This window comes from Salvelinus namaycush, unplaced genomic scaffold (assembly GCF_016432855.1).
Source record: "Salvelinus namaycush isolate Seneca unplaced genomic scaffold, SaNama_1.0 Scaffold2772, whole genome shotgun sequence".
NCBI classification, from domain to species: Eukaryota; Metazoa; Chordata; class Actinopteri; order Salmoniformes; family Salmonidae; genus Salvelinus; species Salvelinus namaycush.
Window position 1 is genome coordinate 4,456 of NW_024059644.1, and position 25,766 is coordinate 30,221.

Genomic DNA, 25,766 nt, shown 5'->3' on the forward strand with positions numbered 1-25,766 from the left:
ATGGCTATATACAGGAAGTACTGGTACTCCTTGTATATAGCCATGTTATTACCTGGTACCCCTGCACATCCACTCAGTACTGGTACTTCCTGTATATAGCCATGTTATTACCTGGTACCCCTGCACATCCACTCAGTACTGGTACTTCCTGTATATAGCCATGTAATTACCTGGTACTTCCCGTATATAGCCATGTTATTACCTGGTACCCCTGCACATCCACTCAGTACTGGTACTTCCTGTATATAGCCATGTAATTACCTGGTACTTCCCGTATATAGCCATGGTATTACCTGGTACCCCTGCACATTGACTCAGTACTGGTACTCCTGTATATAGCCATGTTATTACCTGGTACCCCTGCACATCCACTCAGTACTGGTACTTCCTGTATATAGCCATGTTATTACCTGGTACCCCTGCACGTCCACTCAGTACTGGTACTCCTTGTATATAGCCATGTTATTACCTGGTACTTCCTGTATATAGCCATGTTATTACCTGGTACTTCCTGTATATAGCCATGTAATTGCCTGGTACGTTCCGTATATAGCCATGTTATTACCTGGTACCCCTGCACATTGACTCAGTACTGGTACTTCCTGTATATAGCCATGTAATTACCTGGTACTTCCCGTATATAGCCATGTTATTACCTGGTACCCCTGCACATTGACTCAGTACTGGTACTTCCTGTATATAGCCATGTAATTACCTGGTACTTCCCGTATATAGCCATGTTATTACCTGGTACCCCTGCACATTGACTCAGTACTGGTACTTCCTGTATATAGCCATGGTATTACCTGGTACCCCTGCACATTGACTCAGTACTGGTACTTCCTGTATATAGCCATGTAATTACCTGGTACTTCCCGTATATAGCCATGTTATTACCTGGTACCCCTGCACATTGACTCAGTACTGGTACTTCCTGTATATAGCCATGTAATTACCTGGTACTTCCCGTATATAGCCATGTTATTACCTGGTACCCCTGCACATTGACTCAGTACTGGTACTTCCTGTATATAGCCATGGTATTACCTGGTACCCCTGCACATTGACTCAGTACTGGTACTTCCTGTATATAGCCATGTAATTACCTGGTACTTCCCGTATATAGCCATGTTATTACCTGGTACCCCTGCACATTGACTCAGTACTGGTACTTCCTGTATATAGCCATGTTATTACCTGGTACCCCATGTATATAGCCATGTTATTACCTGGTACCCCTGCACATTGACTCAGTACTGGTACTTCCTGTATATAGCCATGTTATTACCTGGTACCCCTGCACATTGACTCAGTACTGGTACTTCCTGTATATAGCCATGTAATTACCTGGTACTTCCCGTATATAGCCATGTTATTACCTGGTACCCCTGCACATTGACTCAGTACTGGTACTCCTGTATATAGCCATGTTATTACCTGGTACCCCTGCACATTGACTCAGTACTGGTACTTCCCGTATATAGCCATGTTATTACCTGGTACCCCTGCACATTGACTCAGTACTGGTACTTCCCGTATATAGCCATGTTATTACCTGGTACCCCTGCACATTGACTCAGTACTGGTACTCCTGTATATAGCCATGTTATTACCTGGTACCCCTGCACATTGACTCAGTACTGGAACTTCCTGTATATAGCCATGGTATTACCTGGTACCCCTGCACATTGACTCAGTACTGGTACTTCCCGTATATAGCCATGGTATTACCTGGTACCCCTGCACATTGACTCAGTACTGGTACTCCTGTATATAGCCATGTTATTACCTGGTACCCCTGCACATTGACTCAGTACTGGTACTTCCTGTATATAGCCATGTTATTACCTGGTACCCCTGCACATTGACTCAGTACTGGTACTCCTGTATATAGCCATGTTATTACCTGGTACCCCTGCACATTGACTCAGTACTGGTACTTCCTGTATATAGCCATGTTATTACCTGGTACCCCTGCACATTGACTCAGTACTGGTACTCCTGTATATAGCCATGTTATTACCTGGTACCCCTGCACATTGACTCAGTACTGGTACTTCCTGTATATAGCCATGTAATTACCTGGTACTTCCCGTATATAGCCATGTTATTACCTGGTACCCCTGCACATTGACTCAGTACTGGTACTCCTGTATATAGCCATGTTATTACCTGGTACCCCTGCACATTGACTCAGTACTGGTACTTCCTGTATATAGCCATGTAATTACCTGGTACTTCCCGTATATAGCCATGTTATTACCTGGTACCCCTGCACATTGACTCAGTACTGGTACTTCCTGTATATAGCCATGGTATTACCTGGTACCCCTGCACATTGACTCAGTACTGGTACTCCTGTATATAGCCATGGTATTACCTGGTACCCCTGCACATTGACTCAGTACTGGTACTCCTGTATATAGCCATGGTATTACCTGGTACCCCTGCACATTGACTCAGTACTGGTACTTCCTGTATATAGCCATGTTATTACCTGGTACCCCTGCACATTGACTCAGTACTGGTACTCCTGTATATAGCCATGTTATTACCTGGTACCCCTGCACATTGACTCAGTACTGGTACTTCCTGTATATAGCCATGTAATTACCTGGTACTTCCCGTATATAGCCATGTTATTACCTGGTACCCCTGCACATTGACTCAGTACTGGTACTCCTGTATATAGCCATGTTATTACCTGGTACCCCTGCACATTGACTCAGTACTGGTACTTCCTGTATATAGCCATGTAATTACCTGGTACTTCCCGTATATAGCCATGTTATTACCTGGTACCCCTGCACATTGACTCAGTACTGGTACTTCCTGTATATAGCCATGGTATTACCTGGTACCCCTGCACATTGACTCAGTACTGGTACTTCCTGTATATAGCCATGGTATTACCTGGTACCCCTGCACATTGACTCAGTACTGGTACTTCCCGTATATAGCCATGGTATTACCTGGTACCCCTGCACATTGACTCAGTACTGGTACTCCTGTATATAGCCATGGTATTACCTGGTACCCCTGCACATTGACTCAGTACTGGTACTTCCTGTATATAGCCATGTTATTACCTGGTACCCCTGCACATTGACTCAGTACTGGTACTTCCTGTATATAGCCATGTTATTACCTGGTACCCCTGCACATTGACTCAGTACTGGTACTCCTGTATATAGCCATGTTATTACCTGGTACCCCTGCACATTGACTCAGTACTGGTACTTCCCGTATATAGCCATGGTATTACCTGGTACCCCTGCACATTGACTCAGTACTGGTACTTCCTGTATATAGCCATGGTATTACCTGGTACCCCTGCACATTGACTCAGTACTGGTACTTCCCGTATATAGCCATGTTATTACCTGGTACCCCTGCACATTGACTCAGTACTGGTACTTCCTGTATATAGCCATGTTATTACCTGGTACCCCTGCACATTGACTCAGTACTGGTACTCCTGTATATAGCCATGGTATTACCTGGTACCCCTGCACATTGACTCAGTACTGGTACTCCTGTATATAGCCATGTTATTACCTGGTACCCCTGCACATTGACTCAGTACTGGTACTCCTGTATATAGCCATGGTATTACCTGGTACCCCTGCACATCCACTCAGTACTGGTACTTCCTGTATATAGCCATGTTATTACCTGGTACCCCTGCACATTGACTCAGTACTGGTACTCCTGTATATAGCCATGGTATTACCTGGTACCCCTGCACATTGACTCAGTACTGGTACTCCTGTATATAGCCTGTATATCCCGCTGTTTTCCAGGCCCTGGTCAACGATGTGCTCCGGGTCCTTGTCTACCTCGACGACATCCTTGTTTTCTGCCCAAGAACACGTTCTCCATGTCCGACAAGTCCTTCAGTTGTTTGTGAAGGCAGAGAAGTTCAATTTTCACTGCTCTACTATCTCCATTCTGGGATATATCATCGCTGAAGAGAATGTCCAGATGGATCCTGAAAAGGTGAGGGTGGTGGTGGATTGGCCCCAACCCACGTCCAGGGTGTAGTGACAACGGTTCCTGGGGTTTGCTCATTTCTACCGCTGTTTCATTCGGGGCTACAGCACCCTGGCGGCTCCCGTCTCTGCACTCACCTCTCCCAAGGTACCGTTCACATGGTCCCCAGCTGTTGACAGGGCATTTGTGGACCTTAAGCAGCGGTTCACTACAGCCCCCATCCTCATCCAGCAGGATCCGGCCAGTCAGTTTGTGGTTGAGGTTGACGCTTCTGACGTGGGAGTGGGGGCCGTCTCCAGGACCAAAAGCTTCATCCCTGTGCCTTCCTGTCCCATCGTCTCAACTCTGCAGTAAGGAACTATGACATTGGGAACTGGGAACTTCTGGCGGTTAAGAAGGCGCTGGAGAAGTGCCTCCACTGGCTGGAAGGGCGGAACATCTATTTTTGGTGTGGACTGACCATAAGAATTTAGAATACCTCCGCACAGCCAAGCACCTAAACTCTAGGCAGGCCCGTAAGTCACAACGTTCCCAGCCCGACCATTTGGGGCGCCCGGCTACCCGGATGTTCGTCCCTCATTCGGCCCGGTCTCAGGTCCTGGAATGGGCTCACTCCTCCAGGCTTACCTGTCATCCTGGCGCCCGTAGAACCCTGGCCTTCCTCCGACAACGCTTCTGGTGGCCCACTATGGTTCCTGATGTCTCGGCCTTCATTGCCGCATGCACGGTTTGTGCTCAAAATAAGACAAGCTCCGTCTGGCCTCCTTCAGCCACTCCTGTTCCTCATCGCCCCTGGTCCCATATTTCCCTGGATTTTGTCACTGGGCTCCCTCCGTCAGATGGCAACACCACCATCCTAACGGTGGTGGACAGGTTCTCTAAAGCCGCCCATTTCATCCCTCTCCCCTGGACTGACATCCTGTTAGAGCTCCACCGTGTCGTCAGACAAGGAGACGGCCCAGTTCATGGTGCAGCACGTCTTCCGAATCCATGGACTCCCGGTTGACATTGTCTCTGATCGTGGTCCTCAGTTCTCGTCCCGATTCTGGAAGGCGTTCTGCACTCTTATTGGGTCGTCGGCCAGACTGTCCTCCGGGTTTCACCCTCAGTCCAACGGCCAGTCGGAGCGAGCCAATCAATACATGGAAACACAAACCCTCTACAAACCCCACCACCTGGAGCCAGCAACTTGTCTGGGTGGAGTATGCTAGGAACACTCTTCCCTGCTCGGCCACTGAGCTCTCCTCTTTCGAGTGCTACATGGGGTATCAGCCCCCGCTCTTCCCGGAGCAAGATGTAGAAGTCAACATACCATCAGCCCAGAAGAGCTCAGTCGACTCTTTTCAAGACCACCTCCAGGTACCGTCGACAAGCGTACCGCCACCGGACTCCGGATCCCAGCTATCGTCTCGGGCAGAGGGTATGGCTGTCTACACGGGCCCTACCCCTCCGGGTGGAGTTCCGTAAACTTTCCCCCCATTTTATTGGTCCTTTCCACATCTCCAGAGTCCTTAGTCCCACTGCTGTTCGTCTACAGTTACTCCGTACACACAGTATTTTTTATGTGTCCAGGATTAAGCCCTTGTCTCACAGCTCTTTGTCTTCTGTTTCCAGGCCCACCCCTCCTCCCTGCGTCATCGATGGCCATCCGGAGAACATGGTGAGACGTCTCCTGAGTGTTCGACCATGGGGCAGGGGGTTTCCAGTACACTGATTGACTGGGAGGGTTATGGCCCATCTTCTTTATTATTCCCAGTGTATTTATTCTTGTGTTCTCTGTTTGTCTGTTGCCAGTTCGTCTTGTCAAGCTTACCAGCGTGTTTTTCCGAGCTCCTGTTTTTTCCTAGTCTCTGTTCTTCAAGTCCTCCTGGTCTGACCTCTTGCCTGCCCTGACACTATGCCTGCCTGACCATTCAGCCTGCCCTGACCCGGAGTCTGCCTGCCGCCCTGTACCGTTTGGAACTCTGACCTGGTTTATGAACTTTTGCGTCTCCTCGACCTGCCTCTTGCCTGCCCCTTGTTGTTCAATACATTTCAATAACTTGAACCATCTGCCTCCGGTGTCTGCATCTGGGTCTCGCCCTGTGTCATTTTAATTCTCATCAATCTACACACAATACCCCATAATGACAAGGCAAAAACAGGTACATTTTTGGGGCAAATTTCTTAAAATTATAAAACAGAGTATTCAGACCCTTCGCTATGAGACTCGAAATTGAGCTCAGGTACATCCTGTTTCCATTGATCATCCTTGAGATGTTACTACAACTTGATTGGAGTCCACATGTTGTAAATTCAATTGATTGGACATGATTTGGTAAGGTACACACCTGTCTATATAAAGGTCCCACAGTTGACCAAAAAACAGGTTTTTGGTCGAAGGAATTGTCTGCAGAGCTCTGAGACAGGATTGTGTCAAGGCACAAATCTGGGGAAGGGTACCAAAAAGTCTCCTCCATCATTCTTAAATGGAAGACGATAGGAAGCACCAAGACTCTTCCTAGAGCTGGCCGCCCGGCCAAACTGAGCAATCGGGGGAGAAGGGCATTGGTCAGGGAGGTGAGCAAGAACCCGATGGTCACTCTGACAGAGCTCCAGAGTTCCTCTGTGAGATGGGAGAACCATCCAGAAGGACAACCATCTCTGCAGCAAATCAGGCCTTTGTGGTAGAGTGGCCAGACGGAAGCCACTCCTCAGTAAAGGCACAGTAAAGGCACCTAAAGGACTCTCAGACCATGAGAAACAAGATCTGGTCTGGTCTTTGGCATGAATGCCAAGCGTCACGTCTGGAGGAAACCTGCCACCATCCCTACGGTGAAGCATGGTGGTTGCAGCATCATGCTGTGGGGATGTTTTTTAGTGGCAGGGACTGGGAGACTAGTCAGGATCAAGGGAAATATGAACGGAGCAAAGTACTGAGTGATCCTTGATAAAAACCTGCTCCAGAGCGTACAGGACCTCAGACTGGGGGCGAAAGTTCACCTTCCAACAGGACAACGACCTTAAGCACACAGCCAAGACAATGGAGGAGTGGCTTCGGGACAAGTCTCTTGATGTCCTTGACAAGTCTCATAATGTCCAGAGCCCAGACTTGAACCCGATCGAACATCTCTGGAGAGACCTTAAAGTAGCTGTGCAGCAAAGCTCCCCATCCAACCTGACAGAGCTTGAGAGGATCTGCAGAGAAGAATGGGAGAAACTCCCCAAATACAGGTGTGCCAAGCTTGTAGCGTCATACCCAAGAAGACCAAAGGTGCTTCAACAAAGTACTGAGTAAAGAGTCTGAATACTTATGTAAATGTGATATTTCAGTATTTTATTTTTAATCAATTTGCTAAAATGTCTAACCTGAGAAGAGACACCACAACACTACATAAAGAGAGACCGAAGACAACAACATAGCATGGCAGCAACACATGACAACACAGCATGGTAGGAACACAACATGGTAGCAGCACAAAACATAGTACAAACATTATTGGGCACAGACAACAGTTCAAAAGACCATGCTCGAGTCTTTGAATGAAGAGATGGAGATAAAACTGTCCGGTTTGATTGTTTTTTTACAGCTCGTTCCAGTTTCTAGATGTTGCAAACTGAAAAGAGGAGCGACCCAGGGATGTGTGCACTTTGGGGATCTTTAACTGAATGTGACTGGCAGAACGGTTGTTGTATGTGGAGGATGAGGGCTGCAGTAGGTGTCTCAGATAAGGGGGAGTGAGGCCTCAGAGGGTTTTATAAATAAGCATCACATCTGTTGGTGCATTGTTGGTTGCATAGTGCCACCATCAGGACAAATTGGACCCATTCCAGTTGGATGAGCAACTTTGTACTTTATACCGTGCTTGCCAAATATCAGAACAACATCAAACCGATCATACAAAATGCCCATTTTGGACCTTTTCTTAATGACTTTAAAAGTCTACTTCACCAAAACCGCTGGAACGATCAACACCCAATTTGGTGTGTAGCAGCTCTCCACGGACATCTTTAAACACAGTATTTTCCAAGACTCTACATCAAACAACATGGCGCCACAAGCCAATGAACCTGCATGACATTTTCTCCTGTAAAACAGCACCACCATGTGGCGAACTGAACCATTACAGCTGGACAGACATCCTGTTAGAGCTCCACCGTGTGGTCAATCTAAATGTGCTTAGCTGGACTGACATCCTGTTAGAGCTCCACCGTGTGGTCAATCTAAATGTGCTTAGCTGGACTGACTTCCTGTTAGAGCTCCACCGTGTGGTCAATCTAAATGTACTTACATATGTTGAGTTTTGACAGTGTACCAATTTTTGTCACAATACGAATATCCTTGTCTGATTTGTATGCATTTATGTGTGAGACCACGACCACATGAATATTCACTGGGAAATAGCGGCCATGTTTTTTGTTACTAGTATGGAAATTATTGTGTTGATAAACCTTGGTCCATACATGCCACTTGTCAAGTTTTGTGCAGATCCATCAAATCGGTGCGAGAGGAGTAGAGTTTCAAGTGATTTTCACAAAATTCTAAATTGCGGAAAATCCATCAAGGCGGACTTTATGGGTTCTTGAGGGAAATGTGTTCCTTGTGAGGAGGGGGACCTATGGACCAAATTTCATGACTCTAGGTCACACGAGGTGCGGGGGCTGACCTATCAAAGTTAGCATTTTCAATCGATTGTTATAGCGCCACCATGTGGACAATTGGCATAGTATTGCATGAGAGGGTGTGGCCTTTACCACGTTGCACAGTCCTGCGCCTTTCATCTCACGGGAATTTGTTTTTTCAGCAAAACGGCAGAAAAAGAAACATGACAATAATGAATTGGAACAAATACAATAGGGGTTGTATTCTACAATTGGGATACTATTTTATCAGGTTACAACACAGATATACTTCTCAGACCGAATAAACACCGCCACCATGTGTTCAGATAATGGAATCATGTGAAGACATAACAGAATAAACGGTGCTGATGTGATTACCTCGGGGAACCGAATGAGCGTTTACCGTCTGTTGTGACGTGTCCTTCACTAGGCTACAGCGCGCGGGGAATGTAGCTTGTGTTACTGAAGACTTGCTCACGTGATCAGGTAGTAAGTTACTTTGTAATATTTCTAAATAAAGGAGAGCCGCTCTAGGAGCTCAGATGCAACAGCCAAGCTGTCTTCATCAGGGTATAAGTAAGTTACTTTGTATCAAGGATGTAGACAACTGCTTTTTACCAAGGCCTTGTACGCAACACCTACAATATGCTTTCCAGGACAGACTGTTGGATTCGGATTGTATATAGGCTGCTGTTCAGTCGCTGTTTGTGGTCAGACATGACAGACAAGATGGACGCTACAGCTTCTGGAGGCTTACAGTACAATAACAGACTGTTGGATTCGGATTGTATATAGGCTGCTGTTCAGTCGCTGTTTGTGGTCAGACTTACAGTACAATAACAGACTGTTGGATTCGGATTGTATATAGGCTGCTGTTCAGTCGCTGTTTGTGGTCAGATGTGGTCAGACATGACAGACAAGATGGACGCTACGGCTTCTGGAGGCTTACCGTACAATAACAGACTGTTGGATTCGGATTGTATATAGGCTGCTGTTCAGTCGCTGTTTGTGGTCAGATGTGGTCAGACATGACAGACAAGATGGACGCTACGGCTTCTGGAGGCTTACCGTACAATAACAGTGTTGTGTGAACACCGATATCCGTGTTTACGGAGGGGATACCTGTATTCTCTGACTTCACAGTAAGAAGGCCTCTTATTCATTCACACATCATAGGTTTATTAGGCTATTGGACAGCGTGATGAAGGAGAAATAGGAATTCGGCTCAAATATTGTTTATTCCAAATCGGAGTTATGATGTCATTTCCTTTGTAGGCTTCCCCATCGAATAACGGGTGTAGGTTTAGTAGCCTTAAACAGCCTACATCCCCTTAATACTGTATCGTCACAAAGCCGTCCGTTCCAGCCAGTGATTAGCAGAATGACTGATCCAAACAGCAACACGGACGGTATGGCTGGCTACTCCGGTATCACCAGACTAAATGTAGCTGGCAGTGGGTTACCTCGTCGGACCGTGCTGAACTCTCACACTCCTCCAGGCAGACTGACGTCCCTGCGGTCCCGGGACCTGACTCTGGGCGGGTTCAAAAAGGTGATACCCAATGGGAACACTCATATCACAGACTAGCTACTCAACCCATAGAGATAGATAGAGGACTCATCTTTGTATCTGTGCCATCAGGGCCCTGCTCCAGGCATAAGCGGTCGCTTAGGGCCCCAGCCCCCTAAGAGGCCCCAGCCCCCCTACTCAATTAGCCATGTCAGAAGAAAAAAAATTGGATTGATAAATTGGCTGGCTAGACTATCTAAACTAATCGTAGCCAAAAAAAAATATTTTATTTAACTAGGCAAGTCAGTGAAGAACAAATTCTTATTTTCAATGACAGCCTTGTTCAGGGGCAGAAGGACAGATTTTTATATCTTAACATTAATAAATGTGAACTCGTGGCTGTCAAAGATTGACACCTTCATATTACGGTATTCCAGTGAAAGAAGAACATACATATTTAGGCAGAACCATCACTAAGGATCAGAAGTCTAGAGGCTTACTACATGTTAACCCTCTTATTAAAAACCCCAGAAGAAGCTAAATCAATGGAAACAGAGGGACTTATCTTTAAAAGGTAGAGTCCTAATAACCAAGGCTGAAGGTATCTCTAGACTAACATACGGCGCATACTATCTTTATATCTTGACGGTAAAATAAGGAGATAGACCAGATGCTTTTCAACTCTCTGTGGAGAAACCGTACCCATTACATTAGGAAAACTGTTGTAATGAACACTTATGAGAATGGTGGGCAGAATTTTCTGGACTTTACTACCTTAGATAATACTTTTAAGATCAATTGGATAAAACAATTCCTAAGAAAACCCACTTCTATCTGGAATTTTATTCCTCTTCATGTCTTCTCTACTTTTGGTGGCCTTAACTTCAAGTTGTTTTGCAATTATAATATTGCCAAAGTTCCAGTGAAACTTTGTGCTTTTCATCGGCAGGTTTTCTTGTCATGGTAATTAATTTATAAACACAATTTTTCTCCGCACAGATATTATATATGGAATAATCGTGATATATTGTATAAAAAATACTTCTTTGTTTTTAGAATATTGGTTCTGAAATAATATCCTGTCGGTGAGCCAACTGGTAAATGCAGAGGGTCTTTTACTCAGTTATAAGGAATTCTTGTCACTTTACAAGGTCCCTGTAACACCTAAAGATTTTACAATTGTTTTAGACGCCATTCCCTCAGGTGTTGCTCTGTTATTCAGGAACGTGTCAAGACCCTCAGAGCCCTACCTTCTATTGACCCTGTTGACTCATCAGTAGGAAAGATTTGTTTCTCTTCTGGTCCATTCAACAACAGAGCGATACGAACCTTGTTTCAGCAGGATGTTGTCATGCCTTATTGGAATGGATTTATCTGTTGGAAAAAGGTTTGGATGTTGCCACACACATACCTACTTAATAACAAAATTAAGGAAGTTTCCTTTAAAATTATTCATAAATATTATCCTGCCAACCACTATATGAAGAAGTTTAAGGAAAACATCAAGTCAAATGGCTCCTTTTGTAATGACCACCCAGAAACAGTGTTGCATCTGTTTGCCTTGTATTCATGTAAGAAAACTGTGGCAAGACATCAGTAGATTTATAATTGAACACATTTATGAAGATTTTACACTATTATGGAGAGATGTACTGCTTGGATTCTTTACATACGATAGAAATAAACATTTTTATGTAATTAATTTCATTATTCTTTTGGCCTGTATTTTAAGACAATTAAATACTCTACGAACAAAAAAGCTGTTAGAATTGTAAGTGTATGTAGGTCCCTCAAGGTCCTTGTGTAATGTGATATTGTACCCCCTAGCCCCGCCCCCAGCCCCGCCCCCTATACTAGCTAACCCTAGCCCCGCCCCCAGCCCCGCCCCCTATACTAGCTAACCCTAGTACCGCCCCCAGCCCCTATACTAGCTAACCCTAGCCCCGCCCCCAGCCCGCCCCCAGCCCCGCCCCCTATACTAGCTAACCCCAGCCCCGCCCCCTATACTAGCTAACCCTAACCCCGCCCCCAGCCCCGCCCCCTATACTAGCTCGATTGTCCATTGTATATAATCTATACATACTTGTGTTCCCTCATGTACTTTATGTATTGATTTGTTAATAAAATAAAAAGTGTCCAGTGTCCTGTCACTGTGTCCTGTCACAAGCATTAAACAAAACAGTCATGATATTCAGATGTGACAAGAATAGTAGAAATTAATCATTTATAATTTTTATTACAGAAGACTTTCGTACCCAATGTCCATTCTCTGAGGAAGAGTAAAGATGAGTGAGTATCGACTGCTTGAAGACACATTCCATTAGACTACCGAGGATCCCGTTTAGAAGAATACATGTTAACGTTGAACTCCTTCCCCCAGGTTAAAGGAAGAGGCCCATGTTGCACCAAAGAAGGACAGAAGAGTGAGGGAGGAGAGGCACAGGGAGAGGAGAGTGGAGAGAAGAGAGCGCCCCCATCAGACCATTCAGTCCCACTCCATCTTTGAACAGGGTCCTGCAGACACAGTAAAGAAACCAGGTGAATTGGACCTTCTCTGCCAGAAGATGTCTTCACTGTGTGTTAAAGAGGTTATTATTATGATCATTAGAAAGGCCTGATTCCAGTCCTCTGTTCTGTGCAGGGGGGTGGAGAGGGACCGACCTCAGAGACAGCAGATCCTCTCCTGTAGCTAAGTGTTTTAAGAAGGAGAGACGTGCCTCAGAGGAAAACGATGATGATATGTTACAGCTTCAACGGGATGATGTGAGTAACACAGCCTTAATGACTAGTCAACCTAAAGTACAACACACAGCCTTAATGACTAGTCAACCTAAAGTACAACACACAGCCTTAATGACTAGTCAACCTAAAGTACACACAGCCTTAATGACTAGTCAACCTAAAGTACAACACAGCCTTAATGACTAGTCAACCTAAAGTACACACAGCCTTAATGACTAGTCAACCTAAAGTACACACAGCCTTAATGACTAGTCAACCTAAAGTACAACACACAGCCTTAATGACTAGTCAACCTAAAGTACACACAGCCTTAATGACTAGTCAACCTAAAGTACAACACAGCCTTAATGACTAGTCAACCTAAAGTACACACAGCCTTAATGACTAGTCAACCTAAAGTACACACAGCCTTAATGACTAGTCAACCTAAAGTACAACACAGCCTTAATGACTAGTCAACCTAAAGTACAACACAGCCTTAATGACTAGTCAACCTAAAGTACACACAGCCTTAATGACTAGTCAACCTAAAGTACACACAGCCTTAATGACTAGTCAACCTAAAGTACACACAGCCTTAATGACTAGTCAACCTAAAGTACAACACACAGCCTTAATGACTAGTCAACCTAAAGTACACACAGCCTTAATGACTAGTCAACCTAAAGTACACACACCCTTAATGACTAGTCAACCTAAAGTACACACAGCCTTAATGACTAGTCAACCTAAAGTACACACAGCCTTAATGACTAGTCAACCTAAAGTACACACAGCCTTAATGACTAGTCAACCTAAAGTACACACAGCCTTAATGACTAGTCAACCTAAAGTACACACAGCCTTAATGACTAGTCAACCTAAAGTACAACACAGCCTTAATGACTAGTCAACCTAAAGTACACACAGCCTTAATGACTAGTCAACCTAAAGTACACACAGCCTTAATGACTAGTCAACCTAAAGTACACACAGCCTTAATGACTAGTCAACCTAAAGTACACACAGCCTTAATGACTAGTCAACCTAAAGTACACACAGCCTTAATGACTAGTCAACCTAAAGTACACACAGCCTTAATGACTAGTCAACCTAAAGTACAACACAGCCTTAATGACTAGTCAACCTAAAGTACACACAGCCTTAATGACTAGTCAACCTAAAGTACACACAGCCTTAATGACTAGTCAACCTAAAGTACACACAGCCTTAATGACTAGTCAACCTAAAGTACACACAGCCTTAATGACTAGTCAACCTAAAGTACACACAGCCTTAATGACTAGTCAACCTAAAGTACACACAGCCTTAATGACTAGTCAACCTAAAGTACACACAGCCTTAATGACTAGTCAACCTAAAGTACACACAGCCTTAATGACTAGTCAACCTAAAGTACACACAGCCTTAATGACTAGTCAACCTAAAGTACAACACAGCCTTAATGACTAGTCAACCTAAAGTACACACAGCCTTAATGACTAGTCAACCTAAAGTACACACAGCCTTAATGACTAGTCAACCTAAAGTAACACAGCCTTAATGACTAGTCAACCTAAAGTACACACAGCCTTAATGACTAGTCAACCTAAAGTACACACAGCCTTAATGACTAGTCAACCTAAAGTACACACAGCCTTAATGACTAGTCAACCTAAAGTACACACAGCCTTAATGACTAGTCAACCTAAAGTACACACAGCCTTAATGACTAGTCAACCTAAAGTACACACAGCCTTAATGACTAGTCAACCTAAAGTACAACACACAGCCTTAATGACTAGTCAACCTAAAGTACACACAGCCTTAATGACTAGTCAACCTAAAGTACACACAGCCTTAATGACTAGTCAACCTAAAGTACACACAGCCTTAATGACTAGTCAACCTAAAGTACACACAGCCTTAATGACTAGTCAACCTAAAGTACACACAGCCTTAATGACTAGTCAACCTAAAGTACAACACAGCCTTAATGACTAGTCAACCTAAAGTACAACACAGCCTTAATGACTAGTCAACCTAAAGTACAACACACAGCCTTAATGACTAGTCAACCTAAAGTACACACAGCCTTAATGACTAGTCAATCTAAAGTACACACAGCCTTAATGACTAGTCAATCTAAAGTACACACAGCCTTAATGACTAGTCAACCTAAAGTACAACACACAGCCTTAATGACTAGTCAACCTAAAGTACAACACACAGCCTTAATGACTAGTCAACCTAAAGTACACACAGCCTTAATGACTAGTCAACCTAAAGTACACACAGCCTTAATGACTAGTCAACCTAAAGTACACACAGCCTTAATGACTAGTCAACCTAAAGTACACACAGCCTTAATGACTAGTCAACCTAAAGTACACACAGCCTTAATGACTAGTCAACCTAAAGTACACACAGCCTTAATGACTAGTCAACCTAAAGTACACACAGCCTTAATGACTAGTCAACCTAAAGTACACACAGCCTTAATGACTAGTCTCGTTCTTTTCTGTTCCGACCAGCAAAATAAAAGTTCTGAACTGGTTCGACCCAAAGAAAAGTACCGGTTGATATCGTTCCTTTTTAAAGCTACTTCACCAAATCATGCAGTGCAGGTAGAGCAGCTTGTTACGGAGCTAGAAAGCTATAGCTCAGTGTTTACATGTGTGATAGAAAGACTAGTCGGAGATGCAACTGACATGTTGAATTAGGGCCACAGAATTATACCTACAGAGGAGCGGCTTCTGGAGGAACTTTGAATGTCTTTGAACTTCAGAGTTGGTTTAACGTTGGACCAGAGAAGCTCGTTAACAAGCTTGTGAGAGCAGAGCAGCACCAGAATGTAAATCACGGCTTACCTTTCTGTAGTTAATAAATCCAATGTGAAACGTGATAACTCTAGTATCCCTAACTAGCATTGAAAAAAGTGAATCCATTCTTCTCTAATTAAAAATCTCTCCCCGCATCTTCTGAATCATGCTTGTAACGTTAGTAGGTTACGGCAATGCTTTTGGAGGGCGAGGGGCAGGTGGCCTACACGCACACACAATGGTAACGATTTTTAGCTGGCAGGCAGACGCTGGAAGAAGTTTCTGATTGACAGAGGGATAACGTTATTAACTGGTTCCCATTTGTTTAACATAACAGTTCTGTTCCAGGAACAGTATAGATCACTTTCGTTCCCGGTTCGGATTCTGTTCATAGAAACATGTAGTTATTTCCATGAACCGGTTCCAACCCCTGGTTGAAATACATATATTTATTTAAACCTCACACTTTTCCCCCCCATGTAGTTTTTGGATGATCCTGGTTTGAAAAATGATGCCAAGAACAAGCCGATTCAACTGCCACTGTATCAATCCAGCAACTTCCTGATAACAGAGGCAACAACTCCATGTAAGTAGACACAGTGCCTTCAGAAAGTATTCATACCCCTTGACTTGTTCCACATTGTGTTACAGCCTGTGTTCAAAAATGGATTAAAATCATTTTTAGATTTCAAAATGTATCGAAAATTAAATATATCTAAATTACATAAGTAGTCACACCCTTGAGTCAATACATGTTAGAATCACCTTTGGCAGTGGGTAAGTCTCGAAAAGCTTTGCACATCTGGATTGTACAATCTTTTCACAATCTTTTTAAAAAATTGTGCAAGCTCTGTCAAGTTGGTTGTTGATCATTGCAAGACAGTCATTTGTCATAGATTTTCAAGCCGACTTAGTTTTTTGAATTAACTCGGCCACTCAGGAACATTCAATGTCATCTTGGTAAACAACCCCAGTGTATATTTGGCCTTGTGTTTTAGGGTTTTGTCCAGCTGAAAGGTGAATTGTTTCCAGTATCTGTTGGAAAGCAGACAACTAGGGTTAGGGGTTAAAGCAGACTGAACCAGGTTTTCCTCTAGGGTTTTGTCCAGCTGAAAGGTGAATTGTTTCCAGTATCTGTTGGAAAGCAGACTGAACCAGGTCTTCCTCTAGGATTTTGCTTGTGCTTAGCTCTATTCTGTTTCTTTTTATAAAAAATATTTTTTTAGACTCCCTAGTCCTTGCCGATGACAAGTCTACCCATAACATGATGCAGCCACCACCATGCTTGAAAATATGAAGTGTTACTCAGTATTGGGGTACAGAGGTAGTCATTTAAAAAATCATGTTAAACAATATTCGACTATTACACTGAGTCCAATCAACTTTATTTAAAAAGCCCTTCTTACATCAGCTGATGTCACAAAGTGCTGTACAGAAACCCAACCTAAAACCCCAAACAGCAAGCAATGCAGGTGTAGAAGCACAGTGGCTAGGAAAAACTCCCTAGAAAGGCAGGAGCCTAGGAAGAAACGGGATCCTATTCTGGCTGTGCAGGTAGAGATAAGAGTACATGGTCATTAAGGCTAGATTGTTCTTCAAGATGATCATAGATGACCAGCAGGGTCAAATAATAAGTGGTTGTAGAGGGTGCAACAGGTCAGCACCTCAGGAGTAAATGTCAGTTGACTTTCCATAGCCGAGCATTCAGAGGTCGAGACAGCAGTTACGGTAGCGAGAGACAGGAAACCGCAGGTCTGGAAAAAGGTAGCACGTCCGGTGAACAGATCAGGGTTCCATAGCCGCAGGCAGAACAGCAGAAACTGGATCAGCAGCACGACCTGGGGGAGAGGGGACAGCCAAGAGTTGTCAGGCATGGTCCTAGGGCAGAGAGAGATGGCGGAATCAGAGGGAGCATACTTAAGATCACACAGGACACCCAGAGAAGACAGGATAGGACAGACTGACCCTAGCCCCCCGACACTGGGGACTGAGGGGGGGGCAACCAGGCAGGATATAACTCCACCCACTTTGCCAAAGCACAGCCCCCCCCAACATCAGAGGGACATCAACAGACCACCAACGTACTACCCTGAGACAAGGAGGAGCCCACAAAAGATGTCACCCAAGACCAGAGAGGAAGGATCATGTCAGTGACTCAACCCACTCAAGTATAGTGAAAAAAGCCTGGCAAGACGCTCAGACCCCGTAACGGTGGAGGAGACTCCTGGGAAGGCTCAGGCCCCGTAACGGTGGAGGAGACTCCTGGGAAGGCTCAGGCCCCGTAACGGTGGAGGAGACACCTGGGAAGGCTCAGACCCCGTAACGGTGGAGGAGACTCCTGGGAAGACTCAGACCCCGTAACGGTGGAGGAGACTCCTGGGAAGGCTCAGACCCCGTAGCGGTGGAGGAGACACCTGGGAAGGCTCAGGCCCCGTAACGGTGGAGGAGACTCCTGGGAAGGCTCAGACCCCGTAACGGTGGAGGAGACTCCTGGGAAGGCTCAGGCCCCGTAGCGGTGGAGGAGACTCCTGGGAAGGCTCAGGCCCCGTAACGGTGGAGGAGACTCCTGGGAAGGCTCAGGCCCCGTAACGGTGGAGGAGACACCTGGGAAGACTCAGACCCCGTAACGGTGGAGGAGACTCCTGGGAAGGCTCAGGCCCCGTAGCGGTGGAGGAGACTCCTGGGAAGGCTCAGGCCCCGTAACGGTGGAGGAGACTCCTGGGAAGGCTCAGGCCCCGTAACGGTGGAGGAGACACCTGGGAAGACTCAGACCCCGTAACGGTGGAGGAGACTCCTGGGAAGGCTCAGGCCCCGTAGCGGTGGAGGAGACACCTGGGAAGGCTCAGACCCCGTAACGGTGGAGGAGACTCCTGGGAAGGCTCAGACCCCGTAACGGTGGAGGAGACTCCTGGGAAGGCTCAGACCCCGTAACGGTGGAGGAGACTCCTGGGAAGGCTCAGGCTCTGACTCGTTGCTTAGTGGGGAAAACCGGTTGAATGTTTCTCATCGGCTGAATGAGCGACACCAGTCTAGCATGTGGACAGCATTTCTTTCCAGAATCCATGTTGTTGCCTGGCTGCGCAGAGGGATTAACACTACTACCTGTATTTACACAGACACCATCATCCTTTCCTACACTTTAATCGCCCTTGGCCCAACTATTGCATCTGAAGCAGAGTTCCCAACCCAGCGATCCTCCTGTATATTTCCGAGGACAGCGACTGCAGTGAGAAGGCATCATGTTACTCAGCTTCTGCAGATCCATGCCAGATGAAACGTTTCCATCCCGGACGCTTTTGGAAGTAGAGGGAGAACAAAACTAGAACGTTGGTAAAGTTGTCAACGCCAGAGTTTGATTAAACTGACAGGAAGAGAGAGAAAGGATCAACAAACAGCAGCAGAGACAACGGGGAAGTCCATTGTTCAGCACATTTTTACTCCTGAACTTATTTAGGCCAATACAAAGGGGTTGAACACTTATTCACTCAAGACATTTCAGCTTTTCATTTGTTCATTTCTACAAACTTAATTCCATTTTGACATTATGGGGTATTGAGTGTAGGCCAGTGACACAATCTCATTGAATCCATTTTAAGTTCAGGCTGTAACAACACAATGAGGAATAAGTCAAAGGGGTGTTTCCTGAAGGCCCTCGATGCACAACACACTATGTAGACATGATACATGGAGGTGTACAGACTCAATACATAAAGACATGATACATGGAGGTGTACAGACTCAATACATAAAGACATGATACATGGAGGTGTACAGACTCAATACATAAAGACATGATACATGGAGGTGTACAGACTCAATACATAAAGACATGATACATGGAGGTGTACAGACTCAATACATAAAGACATGATACATGGAGGATACATGGAGGTGTACAGACTCAATACATAAAGACATGATACATGGAGGATACATGGAGGTGCACAGACTCAATACATAAAGACATGATACATGGGGGATACATGGAGGTGTACAGACTCAATACATAAAGACATGATACATGGAGGTGTACAGACTCAATACATAAAGACATGATACATGGAGGATACATGGAGGTGTACAGACTCAATACATAAAGACATGATACATGGAGGTGTACAGACTCAATACATAAAGACATGATACATGGAGGTGTACAGACTCAATACATAAAGACATGATACATGGAGGTGTACAGACTCAATACATAAAGACATGATACATGGAGGATACATGGAGGTGTACAGACTCAATACATAAAGACATGATACATGGAGGATACATGGAGGTGTACAGACTCAATACATAAAGACATGATACATGGAGGTGTACAGACTCAATACATAAAGACATGATACATGGAGGTGTACAGACTCAATACATAAAGACATGATACATGGAGGTGTACAGACTCAATACATAAAGACATGATACATGGGGGATACATGGAGGTGCACAGACTCAATACATAAAGACATGATACATGGAGGATACATGGAGGTGCACAGACTCAATACATAAAGACATGATACATGGGGGATATATGGAGGTGCACAGACTCAATACATAAAGACATGATACATGGGGGATACATGGAGGTGTATAGACTCAATACATAAAGACATGATACATGGAGGATATATGGAGGTGTACAGACTCAATACATAAAGACATGATACGTGTGTTTCAGTCTTGTCAATCCAAACTGGTTCCCAGGTAGCTGATGGTCCTGTGTTTGTTGCCCTACAGCATTCAGAGCCCCTGCTACTACTAACCCACACCTGCCCCTTCAGTATGGAGCAGGACATCAGCACGGACCAGGCCAGGGGGTCCTGAGCCCAGACCAGATCCCTCAGTACGGACCAGGCCAGGGGGTCCTGAGCCCAGACCAGATCCCTCAGTACGGACCAGGCCAGGGGGTCCTGAGCCCAGACCAGATCCCTCAGTACGGACCAGGCCAGGGGGTCCTGAGCCCAGACCAGCCCTCTGTAGCAGATCTCTTCCATCAGCTGACGGTTTCAGAGACAGAAGAGTTGCTGTTTATCCAGCTTCCTGATATTATCCCTGGCCAGCCAACCACAGCCACCGGCCAGCCAACCACAGCCACCGGCCAGCCAATCACAGCCCCAGAAAAAAATGGTAAAAAAGACTCCAAGTCCGACAGCAAGCGCTGCTCTCACATTAAAGCACCAGTGAGTAACGACTACCTTCTATGCTTATGTTCTACCGTCCACTTCACTCTAACAGAGAAACATTTCACGCTAAGGTCTACATTTGTTGTATTCCATGTTCTCCCTCAGGACCCTGCTAGAGACAGTGTTCCCATCCGGTTAGAGTTCTCCTGACCCCTGACCCTAAAGGCCATGTTCTCCCTCAGGACCCTGCTAGAGACAGTGTTCCCATCCGGTCAGAGTTCTCCTGACCCCTGACCCTAAAGGCCATGTTCTCCCCCAGGACCCTGCTAGAGACAGTGTTCCCATCCGGTCAGAGTTCTCCTGACCCCTGACCCTAACGGCCATGTTCTTCCACAGGACCCTGCTGGTCAAGACGTTCCTGTCCTGTCAGAGTTCACAGAGGGCTTTCTGGGTAAACTACAGATCAGGAAGTCTGGCAAGGTGCAGCTGGTGCTGGGAGACATCACTATGGACGTCTCAGAGGGAGCTGCCTTCTCTTTCCTACAGGTCCGTTAATATAATAGACATATTACAGGGTTAGATGGTGTTGAGGAACATCACTATGGACGTCTCAGAGGGAGCTCTCCTGTTTAGTCCTAAAGAACCACATAGTCCTGATTCACTGTGATCCAGCATGTGTTTAGTCCTGATTCACTGTGATCCAGGATGTGTTTAGTCCTAAAGAACCACATAGTCCTGATTCACTGTGATCCAGGATGTGTTTAGTCCTAAAGAACCACGTAGTCCTGATTCACTGTGATCCAGGATGTGTTTAGTCCTGATTCACTGTGATCCAGGATGTGTTTAGTCCTAAAGAACCACATAGTCCTGATTCACTGTGATCCAGGATGTGTTTAGTCCTAAAGAACCACATAGTCCTGATTCACTGTGATCCAGGATGTGTTTAGTCCTAAAGAACCACGTAGTCCTGATTCACTGTGATCCAGGATGTGTTTAGTCCTGATTCACTGTGATCCAGGATGTGTTTAGTCCTAAAGAACCACATAGTCCTGATTCACTGTGATCCAGGATGTGTTTAGTCCTAAAGAACCACATAGTCCTGATTCACTGTGATCCAGGATGTGTTTAGTCCTAAAGAACCACATAGTCCTGATTCACTGTGATCCAGGATGTGTTTAGTCCTAAAGAACCACATAGTCCTGATTCACTGTGATCCAGGATGTGTTTAATCCTGATTCACTGTGATCCAGCATGTGTTTAGTCCTGATTCACTGTGATCCAGGATGTGTTTAGTCCTAAAGAACCACATAGTCCTGATTCACTGTGATCCAGGATGTGTTTAGTCCTGATTCACTGTGATCCAGGATGTGTTTAGTCCTAAAGAACCACGTAGTCCTGATTCACTGTGATCCAGGATGTGTTTAGTCCTGATTCACTGTGATCCAGGATGTGTTTAGTCCTAAAGAACCACATAGTCCTGATTCACTGTGATCCAGGATGTGTTTAGTCCTGATTCACTGTGATCCAGGATGTGTTTAGTCCTAAAGAACCACGTAGTCCTGATTCACTGTGATCCAGGATGTGTTTAGTCCTGATTCACTGTGATCCAGGATGTGTTTAGTCCTAAAGAACCACATAGTCCTGATTCACTGTGATCCAGGATGTGTTTAGTCCTGATTCACTGTGATCCAGGATGTGTTTAGTCCTAAAGAACCACGTAGTCCTGATTCACTGTGATCCAGCATGTGTTTAGTCCTGATTCACTGTGATCCAGGATGTGTTTAGTCCTAAAGAACCACGTAGTCCTGATTCACTGTGATCCAGGATGTGTTTAGTCCTGATTCACTGTGATCCAGGATGTGTTTAGTCCTAAAGAACCACATAGTCCTGATTCACTGTGATCCAGGATGTGTTTAGTCCTGATTCACTGTGATCCAGGATGTGCAGACAATGTCTTAGGGTCAGACAATAAGGGGCTAAATCATCTGTTATTTCTCCCACAGCAACTGGTGTCTGTGCGTCTGTCTGAGGGCCTGACTGGAGACATGAGTATCCTGGGGAACATCAAGCACAAGCTGGTCTGCTCTCCAGACTTCCAGGCTCTGCTACAGGAGCCGTCACCTGACCACTCAGCACCTCTCTAACTTATATACAGTTCACCTTTTTCAGCATTAATGTGTAGATATTGTACAGTTTTATTATACGATGTGAGCATTAAGTGTGTAGACATTGTACATAGTTTACTTTCATCATACAGCGTTTTATGGACCTTGTCGATTTCCTCCCAATTTGTAAATGTTTATTTAATAAAGATTAAATACAAAACATGAGGCAACTTCTCCGCAGGTAAAAACGAATAGTCTACAAACAAAGTCACTGGTATGTCAACACTCAGCCGGCAAGTCTCTCAACAAAGACTATATCTAGTATAGACTAGCCTGTACAGTACGTAATGCATAGAGACAGTATATACAGAACGTTGCCCTGGTGACGGGAACTTCAACATAATTCATCTTTTCATAGTAGAAAGAACACTGCTTTGTGACATCATACAGTGAACACTGCTTTGTGACATCACAGTGAATTCTCACTTTGTGACATCATACAGTGAACACTGCTTTGTGACATCACAGTGAATTCTCACTTTGTGACATCATACAGTGAACTCTGAACTGTCGGTTGAGAATGTTTGATGATCTTTCACAGACTGATGAAGGGGTCTTTCACAGTTTGAGGCGCTACGAGCATTGATAGGACTATGAACAACTGATAAACAAAGTGTATTTTATTTGGGACGGTAACTTGCCTTTATAACAGCACCCTTCCTCTCCAGAACAACTCAGGCCTTTTTCCCGCTCCTCACTGTCTTAGCTTCTGCAGATTTAGTTTTCACCACTTTCACTTTGGGTTTCTGTTTGCCTCCTTTAGTAGCTGTTTTTTTCTTGTGGGTCTTTTTCCGTCTGATCAGGTCCTCCCGTCCGATATCCATCATGTGTTCCTCCCAGGACTTCATCTCAGTCGTATAGCGCACCTTATCATCCTCCGCCAGCTGCATGTAAACCTGCAGAGCACACATCAGAGTCAGTTAGTCATGTAGACCAGAAACATCAGAGTCAGTTAGTCATGTAGACCAGAAACATCACAGAGTCAGTTAGCCTAGTAGTTAGTCATGTAGACCTGAAACATCAGAGTCAGTTAGTCATGTAGACCAGAAACATCACAGAGTCAGTCTAGTAGTTAGTCATGTAGACCTGAAACATCACAGAGTCAGTTAGCCTAGTAGTTAGTCATGTAGACCTGAAACATCACAGATTCAGTCTAGTAGTTAGTCATGTAGACCTGAAACATCACAGTCAGTCTAGTAGTTAGTCATGTAGACCTGAAACATCACAGAGTCAGTCTAGTAGTTAGTCATGTAGACCTGAAACATCACAGTCAGTCTAGTAGTTAGTCATGTAGACCTGAAACATCACAGTCAGTCTAGTAGTTAGTCATGTAGAGCTGAAACATCACAGTCAGTCTAGTAGTTAGTCATGTAGACCTGAAACATCACAGTCAGTCTAGTAGTTAGTCATGTAGACCTGAAACATCACAGTCAGTCTAGTAGTTAGTCATGTAGACCTGAAACATCAGTCAGTCTAGTAGTTAGTCATGTAGAACTGAAACATCACAGAGTCAGTCTAGTAGTTAGTCATGTAGACCTGAAACATCACAGAGTCAGTCTAGTAGTTAGTCATGTAGACCTGAAACATCACAGAGTCAGTCTAGTAGTTAGTCATGTAGACCTGAAACATCAGTCAGTCTAGTAGTTAGTCATGTAGACCTGAAACATCAGTCAGTCTAGTAGTTAGTCATGTAGACCTGAAACATCACAGAGTCAGTCTAGTAGTTAGTCATGTAGACCTGAAACATCACAGAGTCAGTTAGCCTAGTAGTTAGTCATGTAGACCTGAAACATCACAGAGTCAGTCTAGTAGTTAGTCATGTAGACCTGAAACATCACAGTCAGTCTAGTAGTTAGTCATGTAGAACTGAAACATCACAGAGTCAGTCTAGTAGTTAGTCATGTAGACCTGAAACATCACAGAGTCAGTCTAGTAGTTAGTCATGTAGACCTGAAACATCACAGAGTCAGTCTAGTAGTTAGTCATGTAGACCTGAAACATCACAGAGTCAGTCTAGTAGTTAGTCATGTAGACCTGAAACATCAGTCAGTCTAGTAGTTAGTCATGTAGACCTGAAACATCAGTCAGTCTAGTAGTTAGTCATGTAGACCTGAAACATCACAGATTCAGTCTAGTAGTTAGTCATGTAGACCTGAAACATCACAGATTCAGTCTAGTAGTTAGTCATGTAGACCTGAAATATCACAGAGTCAGTTAGCCTAGTAGTTAGTCATGTAGACCTGAAACATCAGATTCAGTCTAGTAGTTAGTCATGTAGACCTGAAACATCACAGAGTCAGTCTGGAAGTTAGTCATGTAGACCTGAAACATCACAGAGTCAGTCTAGTAGTTAGTCATGTAGACCTGAAACATCACAGAGTCAGTCTAGTAGTTAGTCATGTAGACCTGAAACATCACAGAGTCAGTCTAGTAGTTAGTCATGTAGACCTGAAACATCACAGAGTCAGTCTAGTAGTTAGTCATGTAGACCTGAAACATCACAGTCAGTCTAGTAGTTAGTCATGTAGAACTGAAACATCACAGAGTCAGTCTAGTAGTTAGTCATGTAGACCTGAAACATCACAGAGTCAGTCTAGTAGTTAGTCATGTAGACCTGAAACATCACAGAGTCAGTCTAGTAGTTAGTCATGTAGACCTGAAACATCACAGAGTCAGTTAGCCTAGTAGTTAGTCATGTAGACCTGAAACATCACAGAGTCAGTCTAGTAGTTAGTCATGTAGACCTGAAACATCACAGAGTCAGTCTAGTAGTTAGTCATGTAGACCTGAAACATCACAGTCAGTCTAGTAGTTAGTC

General features: G+C 44.7%; 1 protein-coding gene across 5 annotated transcripts; it reads left to right on the top strand.

Moving 5' to 3' along the window:
- The first annotated feature begins 8,931 nt into the window (after positions 1-8,931).
- LOC120039529 (DNA-directed RNA polymerase III subunit RPC4-like) lies at positions 8,932-23,113 on the top strand. Of its 5 annotated transcripts, none has more exons than XM_038984940.1 (9): positions 8,934-10,147; positions 12,348-12,394; positions 12,486-12,643; positions 12,747-12,868; positions 16,132-16,234; positions 20,398-20,469; positions 20,515-20,840; positions 21,180-21,329; positions 22,787-23,113. In XM_038984940.1, exons 1-9 carry the CDS (start codon positions 9,977-9,979, stop codon positions 22,925-22,927), a joined length of 1,290 nt encoding a protein of 429 aa, XP_038840868.1. In that variant the 5' UTR covers positions 8,934-9,976; the 3' UTR covers positions 22,928-23,113. The 5 variants fall into 5 exon arrangements, with proteins under 5 accessions (XP_038840869.1, XP_038840868.1, XP_038840866.1 ...); XM_038984938.1 differs by having other exon boundaries at positions 8,934-9,737; positions 9,871-10,147; positions 20,398-20,840; XM_038984936.1 differs by having other exon boundaries at positions 20,398-20,840.
- The last annotated feature ends 2,653 nt before the right edge of the window (positions 23,114-25,766 follow it).

Coding starts and splice junctions, on each gene's coding strand:
- LOC120039529 (XM_038984936.1), top strand. CDS start 9,977: ATGACTGATCCAAACAGCAACACGGACGGTATGGCTGGCTACTCCGGT. Junction 12,869..16,131: donor TACAGCTTCAACGGGATGAT/GTGAGTAACACA, acceptor CCCCCCATGTAG/TTTTTGGATGATCCTGGTTT. Junction 20,841..21,179: donor GCTCTCACATTAAAGCACCA/GTGAGTAACGAC, acceptor GTTCTTCCACAG/GACCCTGCTGGTCAAGACGT.